Below are 9672 nucleotides of genomic sequence, written 5' to 3' on the forward strand. Positions count from 1 at the left end.
AGTGCCCCCGGTAACCAGGACCACAAATCGCCACTCCAGCTGTTCCAGGTTTGGACAGGGACGTGGGCTATTTTTCTGATATCTTTGGTTAACTGGAGAACTGCCTTGCCTACATCATCTATTTCTAAACAACAGTTGGAAATATTTAATTTCCCACACACCCCTCCCTCTTCAGCTAACAGATAGTCTAAAACCATGCGGTGCTGAAGGATTGCCGTGCGCATCTGTTGGGACTGGAGAGTTAAAAGATCTATTGCATCAGCGGTTTTGTTGGTAATAATTTCTAGAGCCACTTTTAGGTTGTAAATTGGTTCTCTCACCCCCGATATTAGTTCATTAGGATTCCAGGTTGCAGGCCCATAATGTTGAATTATTTGTTCAGGAGGCCACTCATTTCCCCATTTTTGCATCCCACCCAAATCTACCTTAATGGATCGCGTCTTACGGGCAACCCTTCTGTCCCCGAGGTTATCATATACCTTTATGCCTAACCGAGGTCCGCCTGTTTCTGGTAAAAGGAAAAACAGTGGTCTGATAATCCCTATGTAACAAATTCCCGACCACCCCGCGGGTAAAAATTTATATGCTGTGTGTCCACAGATCCAATAATGCCCCTTCTTAGCTCCAATGCCCTGAGCAAATGGCCCGTTTATCCCTGGTGGGAATTGAAAGTAAGTTGTGTCTCTGTCACCCAGAGGGCTGAAAAATGTGGTTGCCCCATCACCTATTCGGCCGGTACAATACCAAGCCCCAGAAGTGTCTTCCCATTCGCAGGTTTGCTTGTAAGGGGGATAATTGGGTCGTTGGTGAGTTACAGTTTCATTTTTGTTTGACCAGTATCCCCCAAGTCCCCAATTGTGCCCCATTTCATTGAGCCACGTCCATAGCTGGAGATTCCTGTCTTTATCGAGCAGTTTACAAGTGAGTGTCCATTGACTTTCCCCCACTTCAATCCCTCCCTCCTGGGTACAATTTAAACAATATTGGCCCATGGCTGGGAACTGAATTGGCCAGGTCCCACCGTCGTTCCACGTGTCATCCTCGGTTTCACTGTAATTGCTTACGATCTGGTCTGGGGTGAGGGGTGTGGACATCCATGGCCAGCTTGATAACCCTATCGGTCCTCTGCACACCCAGCAGTGGCTTAAATTGAAAGTTTGGCTTACTGCTTTTGCCAGCAACACGAACTCGTTGTTCTCGAAGGGATTAAATGGGTTGGGGGAAGGTAGAGGGAGTGGTCGTTCGTCGCCCTCATGGATGCATCCTTGAATCTGGATGGTCCAGAGCAGTAGATGCATCTTGGTCAGACCACCACCTTTGAAAACATAAATAAGAACAAACTCGCTCCTCGGGTCAGGAGGAGGGAATAATCCATTTTGTGTGAATCTTGTAGGTTTTCCCACTTGCATCTTTTGCTCTCCGAATATATTTATTATTCTATTAACCTCCCAGGCATTTTGCTCCCAAAAAGGAAGCCATTTCAGGCAGCCTTTGAACACCATATGTGAGTCCGTGTAGGTGTGTACAGGGGAAGTAGCCTGGCTTTTGCATTGGGATACGCTCCACACTGCAGCCAGCTCTCCCACCTGCGCACTGCCCTTTCCCTCTGTAATGATCTGCTCCTTAGTCCCCACTTGGAGCGCCACAGCCCGGTATCTCCAGGTTTTCCCTTCCCACTTTGAGGAAGCATCTGTGAACCATGCATTTAGGATCTGATCGGAAAATGTGGGAGCTACTTGAATTACAGAGGGAAGTTGGGGGGTTTCTTTATTCAAGTCTGCCTCATCTTGTATATTTAATGCTTTAGTGGCTCCCTCTGTTACGGAGAAGATTTTACAATAATGCTTTATTTGTGCATACCATTTTCGTACAGAGGCTCTCTGAGCCACCCTGTCAGGGGGCGAGGTCCCTGCCAGGACTGCTTTGGTCACCTTAAACGGACCTCGGAGAACTATGGTTTGCTTTCGAATAGCTCGTTCAGCCTCCCTTACAGCAAGGCTGACTACAAACAGCCCCTTCTCCCATAGGTAGATAAAGAGCCCAGTCTGGGCAAATCCCCATTCGATCTGGATAGGGTTGGTGGGGTGGACTGGCCCCAAAGCTTGGTAGGCGTTTGCCTCAAAAACCAGCAGCTGCAACGCCTCATCGTGGACCGAGGTCCGCTCCCAGTGAGCCCTTTTCTGTAGTAAGTCATATAATGGCCTGACAACAATTGAAAAGTCAGGAGTGTGCTTCCTCCAAAACATAAGCAGCCCTAGAGCATGTTGCAAGTCCCTTTCGGACTCCAGCATTTTAACTGAGTCCAACGAGGACAGGCTATCCGGGGGAATGCAGGTCATCCCTCCCCTCCACCAAATTCCCAGAAATTTTACCTCGCTGGAGGGAGTTTGGATCTTTTCGGGCGGAATTGTCAGCCCTATCCGCTCTAGGTGGGCAATAATGTCGCACTGCGTTTTCTCAACGTCCTCTACCCGGCTCCCTCCCACAAGCACATATGGGGACAGTTTCAAGCTCTTGTGCTAGCGCATGATGGGCTAGTGTAGGGGAGTGCTTGTACCCCTGAGGCAGTCGGGTGAACGTGTATTGCTGTCCCTCCCACGTGAAGGCAAAACGCTCTTGGTCCTCAGGCTGCAAAGGGACCATAAAAAACATGTCTTTGACATCGATTGTTGCCATCACAGGGTGGGACTGCTCCTGGATAGTCGCTATTAATTCAGCAATGTTTGGCACAGCTGCCATCAATGGGCCTGTATTGTTATTTAATAGTCTACAGTTAGTCTCCACTTATTTGGTTTTCGAACTGGCCATACAGGGGAATTGAAGGGGGACTGTGCTGGGATCACAACTCCCTGTTTTTTCAGGTCCTCCAATACTGGGCTAATTCCCTCTCTGGCTCCCAAAGGTAACGGATAGGGTTTTACATTAGTCAGCCGGGAAGGGGGGAGGGGAGGCGTCGCTTGCAGCGAGCGCACTGCCACACCGAAATCTCCGGTCAGTCTTCTGACCTGAGGAACGCCGAAAGACCACGAATTCCCCTGGGAATCCCGCCACTGTTTCCCCTTCAGGACGTCTATGCCTAAGAGGTTCATTTGAAAAGGCCCCACAGCCACCATGGTGTGCACAGGACTCTCTTCCCCTGGGAACCACAATGTTACCGGGGTCATGGGCACAGTCTGGGTCTTCCCCAGAGCACTTAAAACTATTAGGTGTTTGGAGGGGACCGAGATGCCACACCGTTCCGCCTCACTCCGTGTTAGCGCTGTAATTTGGGCCCCTGTGTCAATTAAAAAAGTTACAGGCCTTCTCTTCGGCCCCACCGCTAGGGTGATTAACAAGTCTCCTTTGTTATTGCAGGTGAGCTGTCTTATAAACATCCGCCCTCCGCCTCCCCCCACACCCTGAGGGGGCGGAGGAGCCAGTTTTCCCGCCACCCTTTTGTCCTCCTTGAACTCCTCCCCCACGTTTAACGCCGGTGCGGGGGGTTGTTTCGGTCTGGGCGGGGGTCCCTGTCCGGACCACCTTCGCACCAGAAGCTCTAGTTTTTTGGTCGGGAGCCCGTCCATCAAGTCTCGGGGCACGCCTTTTTGCAGCCCCAATTGCCATAGTCCCTGCTGGGTCAGGGATCTTTCTCTTCTGGCTAAGTCTGGGCTCCTCCCAGAAAATGCCAGCGGCTTGTTTGCTGGCTCTGCCGCCCGCACAGCCCTAGTTTCTACCCTTTGGTAAATCCAGCTGACTGGCCCGTATTTTCTCTCATAATTAATCAATTCCTGGGCTATCTCCCCCCAGGTCCACACCTTTTTCCCTAGCCGACCATGCTCGGGGGTTACCATCCCCTCCAGGGCAGCCGCGATTCTCTCCTCGCAGGGCACATTTTGGATTCTCCCCTGCAATTGAATCCCAATAGGTTTCAGGGAATCAGGAAGTCCCCGTATTAGGGGAGTCATCCGCTCGGGATCTACTGGCAATAACATCGGAGAGCTCAAGTTCGGCTTGAGTTCCCGATCGTACATCATTTGCAGACAAGCTGCCTTTTGTACACTTTCCAGCAACTGATCGACGGAACCTGTTATAGCTAGGGGATCCCCCCTTTCCAAAGGGTTCAGCCCCCCCGCCCAATACGTGGCCCTCTGAGTCAGGGACCACGGGGCTCGGCGATCGCCGGTTGTGAGGAACACGCCCGGGCCCCAATATCCCTCTGCCTCCTTTTCAGATAGCAGGATCCCGTCCCCCCCCGACAGGGATACCCTCCACACGTATTCGGTTTCGGATTCCCTAGCCGTTTTGGCAAAATCCTTTCGCAGCTTGGCCAGTTCGGTAGCTGTGAAAGGGATTTCTTTGGTAACAACCTGGGGGCGGTTGTCGCTGTCATCCTCGTATACATATTCCGTTTTGACTAGTGGGCACATATGGGGTGGGCCGTCTACGGCCTCCTTTAATCTTTTTAGGTCCCTTTGGGGGTAAAATTGGTGTACCCCTTGTCCCTCGAGCAGCACCTCAGTTTTGGTGAGGGTGTCTGCCTCCCTCAGGAGCTGGTTTCTTAGCTCCTCTTTCAGTATCAGATTTTGGTGCTTCTCTTCCTCCAGTGCCCGCTTGGTTTCCCGTAATTGTTCTTGCAGCGGCGTTAGCGCCGCTTGCAGCGCGGCAACCACGGCCTCTGCCTGACAAGGTGCCCGCTGCCTGTCCTCCACCGCAGCTGCTAGGCACGCTCCTAGCACAGCGCAAACAATAGCTTTCCCTTTTCCTCTCTTAACTTTAGCTTCTTTTTGCAAGACCGCTATTCGGTCCACTACACTTTGCAATTGGAACCAATGGTCCCGTGCCCAGTCTCGTCCCGGGGGCGAGGGACGAGAACGGTGTACTTCCAAAAGGTCATATAATTTCTCGATTTCCTCACAAAAATCGCCTGCCTTCTGGGCAGCCATATCCTACAAAGGGGATTTCGTCCCGGGAGGGCCAGACCTTAAAGGAGTCCAAGTTTCCCCTATACGCTCCCGGGAGGCCAAACCGTAAGCTACTACAAAAAATGTCCTACAAAGGGGATATCATCCTGAGGGGGTCACACCTTAAAATCCAAGTTTCCCCTATACACCCTCAGGAGGCCAAACCGTATACTAGTACAAAAATGTCCTACAAAGGGGATATCGTCCTGAGGGGGTCACACCTTAAAATCCAGTTTTCCCCTATATGCCCTCAGGAAGCCAAACCACAAACCAGTATACTAAAAATCTCACCATTCACTCCTTCCTTACGCTTCGTTCGTCTCCGGCCGCTTCCCTCGCGGGAGAGCGGAACCGCGGATCGGAACTCCGCACTCGCTTCGTACTTGTTCGTACGTCTCGTTCACACACACTCGCTCAGCACACCATAAGGTTGTACGACACTCTCGTCTCAAGGGATCCTGTCCGTGACGCCAATTAGATGTCCCGATCCAGTATCGGGAGGGTTTCGTTACGATCCCAAGGACGAGATTAAGACGCTGAAACCGGTCAAATATCGTACAACCTTTTACCTTTATTTTCCACGAAGTGGGGAGAAAAGGCGTTGGGGGGGGGGGGGAGGCGAAGGGAAAAAAGGGAACAAGGGTAAGGGGAAAAGACAGAGAAAAGTTGGAAAAGGAGAGAGGAAGCTAGCTACCACCACTCCGAGGCCGATGATGTTCCGCTGACTCCGCTCGAATCACAGCTCAAGCTGGGTGCCTCCGACGAGGGACGAGGAGCGAGGGCCGAGAGAGGGAGTGAGAAAGAGATGGGGGGGCGGGCGAACAAAGAAATGCAAATTGCTGGTAACTCCCTTATCATTCCCGCCTGCAGCAGCTCTGGGCCCTTTCTCACTGTACTAGGGAGTGCGGCCTAAGGCTTCAGCAAATTTAGCCACTCATGCCAAGCAGGTTTTATAGAAGTTGTGCTAAAAACGGACAATAATTTACAGTCCAGATCCCAGAGTCTCTGCCCGATTGCGGTCTCATTCAGTGCAGGCTCGGTGTGTCCCGGGTGGTCGCAGGGAGACCTTTTCAGGGGTCGCAGCAGCTCAGTCCTGTTTCCGCTGGGAACAGATGGCTTGTTCGGGGTTATGGTTCGCTTGCATCTTATGTACCAAGAAATGTTCAAGGCAAAAGTTCACTCATCTGTCCGCCACACAGGTGGGGAAAGGCAAAGGGGAGGCGAAGGGAAGAGGGGAAGAAGGGTAAGGGGAAAAAGAGAAAGCTGGAAAAGGAGAGAAGCAGCTAGCTACCACCACTCCGAGTCCGATGATGTTCTGCTGACTCCGTTCGAATTACCGCTCAGGCTGGGTGCCTCCGAAGAGGGACCCTGAACAAAGAAATCCCTGGGCAATTATACTTTCCAATCTAAGCTCTCCACCCTTCATGCAGTAGTTTGGACCAACAGTAATATTTGGGTCTGGGGTCTCCTGCTCCTTATTGGGTCTCATCACTGTCCCTAGGTAGGCTGTTTGCTGTTGCGGTTTCTGCTGACAGATGTGTTTTCATTCTTCGGGTCCTGCCCTTCTCTCTCAAGGCCCTGACAAAGTAGTACTTCCACAGCAGTGACTGTAGGTGTTGTCTCCCAAGGTCCAGACAAAGGGAATATAATCTGGACCTCGAGATAGTCCAGACCGCCCCCTAATCAGCATTGTTTCAGCAGGGAGAGGAGGCCCTGCTCCCCAGGGTCCTGGCGCCCAAGCAGGCCTTATTTCAAAGCCTTGACATCCTTCCTCCCGGAGTGTAAAGCATAGGAATGCAAACTGCTTGTAGCTCCCCTATCTTATCAGCCTGCACCAGCTCTGGGGCCCTTTCTTACTGAACTAGGAGTGCAGCCTAAGGCTTCAGCAAATTTAGCTACTCATGCTAAGCAAGTTTTATAGAAGTTGTGCTAAGCGGCAATAATTTACAGTCCAGGTCCCAAAGTCTCTGCCGGATCATGGTGTGGTTCAGTGCAGGCTCGGTGTGTCCTGAATGGTTGCAGGGAGACCATTTCGGGGGTCGCAGCAGCTTAGTCCTGTTTCCGCCGGGAACAGATGTCTTGTACGGGGTTATGGTTTGCTTGCACCTTATGTACCAAGAAATGTTTAAGGCAAAAGTTCACTCATCTGTCCGCCACACATGCACAGCCTCAGGGTCCTTCCTTGTACCCCAGGCTTGGCTGGGCTTCACCGTGGCTGGCACGGGGGGGAGCAGGGATGCTGGACAGGCTGCTTTGGTGCCCACGCTCTGCCTGGGGCTCACGCCTTGTGCTCAGTTCCTCTTTCTGCTGCTGCAAATGCAAAGAGAAAGCCTCTGCTCTTCTTCCAGGCTGACCGGACACCCACTCACTGCAGCCGCCATGGCCAGCGCTGACACAGACTTGGAGGCGGAGGCACTTCCCCATATTTCTAAAGGAGACATGAATGAGATAAGGGCTGCAATAGAGAAAGGAGACCTCACAGCAGCAGCTACAAAAGCCCAGGAGATCCTGGCTAATGAAGAAAAGATCCAGCTCCACATTGCTGTAACAGGAGAGTCAGGCTCCGGGAAATCGTCTTTCATCAATGCCGTGCGTGGCCTGCAGGACCATGAGCAGGGTGCAGCTGAGGTTGGAGTGACAGAGACAACGGTGCAGTGCCCCTTATCCTTGCCCCCAGGACTCCCACGTGACTTTCTGGGACCTGCCTGGCATTGGGGCACCCAATTTCAGACCAGACACCTACCTGCAGCAGGTGCAGTTCGACCGCTATGACTTCTTCATCATCATCTCCTCCAGCCGCTTCACATGCAATGCTGTGATTCTGGCAGAGGCAATTCAGGCTCGGGGGAAGCATTTCTACTTTGTGCGCTCCAAGGTGGATCAGGATGTGAGCAATGAGCAAAGACTCTACGATGAGGAGGGAGTCCTGAAGGCCAAAGGGAAGAAAGCTACTGCGACCCGGTCACAGCGCTATGATGAGATGGCAGTCCTGGATAGGATCCGTCAGGACTGTGAAAGGAAGCTGGCAGAGCTGGGCATAAGCTCCCTTCAAGTCTTTCTTGTCTGCAGGGATGGTTTTGGCAGGAAGTACGATGGTCCCAGACTGTTGTGGACCTTCCTGGATGATCTGCCAAGCCAGAAGAAACTCGGCTTCCTACGGTCCCTGGCCAACACTTCAAAGGAGGTGCTGAGAAAGAAGAAGGAGGAGCTGATGAAGTATGTCTGGCTGAAAAGCCTTGCGTCATGTAGAGCATCTGCTGTTCCCATCCCTGGTCTCTCTACCGCTGTTGATACTGCAATCCTGGTGACATCCCTGCAAGAGTACTGCTGGACCTTTGGCCTGGCTGAGGACTCCCTCCAGAAACTTGCAGAGCAGGTGAACAAGCCTGTTGAGGAGCTGAAGGCTGTCATGAGGTCCCCCCTGCACCACGAAATATCCAAGGATCTTGTAATTAAGCTGTTGACCAAAAGCTTTGGGGGTGCTGTGCAATATCCACTGCTTGTGTTAAAATCCATCCCCATAGTGGGGGCTGTGATAGGCTGTCTGTTGTCGGCAGCAATTGCTTTCTTCAGCATGTTCTTTCTGTTGAGGAATTTCCTGTCTGATGCTGCTGCTAATGCCGAACGTATTCTGCAGCGGGCTTTAGAGGGGACGAGTCAGAATAGCCCAAAGGGGAGCTGAGCACAAAGTGTGTGAAAGGAATGTGGGGAGCTCCCAAGAGCAGCGGGGAGAGGGGCTGAGTCCGGCCATCTGCATTCTGCACGGGTGGCCAATGCTTTGCTGTCTGGAAGTGCTGCGGGGTGCTCTGGTGGTGCCGGGGAGTGGGGTGAACTGCTGAAGCTAATATTCAAGTTTCCTTTTATTAATATTTATAATATATCTTTATGAATATGTCTCACTTATCACAATTTTTTCATTTTCATATTATTGTATTTATATTTCTATTAATATTTTCTGCCAATGTTTTTCTATTGTTTTCTGTTCTATTAATATTTCTATTATTATTGTTCTACTATCTTTCTACTGTTGTATGACTATTTCTATAGCCTTTATGTTAATATTTGAATTATGATTTTAGTGTTCCTTTTAATGGTATTTCTAGCTTTATTCTTGTATTGGCTTTTATGACTGTTCATCTCTTTTAATACCATTAATGCAAATATTCCATTTTGACATTGGTATTTCTGTGATTTTCATAGCATATTTGCACTTTGTTATGATTATTCATGTTTTTCCTAGCAGTAGTTGTTATATTTTAATTAGCATTTGTTTAACTTTGCCCCAGCATGAGATGGGCGCACCTCCTGCCATCACCCTCCTCCCAGTGAAGAATGCTAGACCCAGAGGGCGCCTGGAGGTATATTAACCACATTAATGAGACTTTCTTCAATAAAACTACTTACTTGCCTTCTTCCCCCTGCCCCCTGCAATAATTCATGGTGGGTTAATGATAACCCTTTAATTAGACAGTTAATATTGCAAGAACAGTCACGGCAGGCCCCTTTCTGGGTTTTTCAGGGCGGGGCAAGGGTATTTTGGCACACCTGCTACAAGGAGTTGCCCCAGCTCAGGATGTTTCAGTATTTCGGGGGCAGGCAATGACCCTGCCTCCCCATCCCATCACTCGTTCACAGGATCGCTGGCCTCAAACAGTGAGGCAGTTTCAGAGTGAGGAAAGGGGGGAAAGACCTGGGGGTCCCTGCCCTGCTATAGAGCTCCCAAAGTCCCACC

The 9672-nt window shown here is 50.9% G+C and overlaps 1 protein-coding gene across 1 annotated transcript; it reads left to right on the plus strand.

Annotated features, from left to right (window-relative positions):
- The first annotated feature begins 7319 nt into the window (after positions 1 to 7319).
- LOC135328158 (interferon-inducible GTPase 5-like) lies at positions 7320 to 9355 on the plus strand. Its single transcript, XM_064510518.1, has 2 exons — positions 7320 to 7495; positions 7596 to 9355. Exons 1-2 carry the CDS (start codon positions 7320 to 7322, stop codon positions 8620 to 8622), a joined length of 1203 nt encoding a protein of 400 aa, XP_064366588.1. The 3' UTR covers positions 8623 to 9355.
- Positions 9356 to 9672: the final 317 nt, after the last annotated feature.

This window comes from Dromaius novaehollandiae, chromosome 4 (assembly GCF_036370855.1).
Source record: "Dromaius novaehollandiae isolate bDroNov1 chromosome 4, bDroNov1.hap1, whole genome shotgun sequence".
Taxonomy (NCBI): Eukaryota; Metazoa; Chordata; class Aves; order Casuariiformes; family Dromaiidae; genus Dromaius; species Dromaius novaehollandiae.

Coding starts and splice junctions, on each gene's coding strand:
- LOC135328158 (XM_064510518.1), top strand. CDS start 7,320: ATGGCCAGCGCTGACACAGACTTGGAGGCGGAGGCACTTCCCCATATT. Junction 7,496..7,595: donor CACATTGCTGTAACAGGAGA/GTCAGGCTCCGG, acceptor ACAACGGTGCAG/TGCCCCTTATCCTTGCCCCC.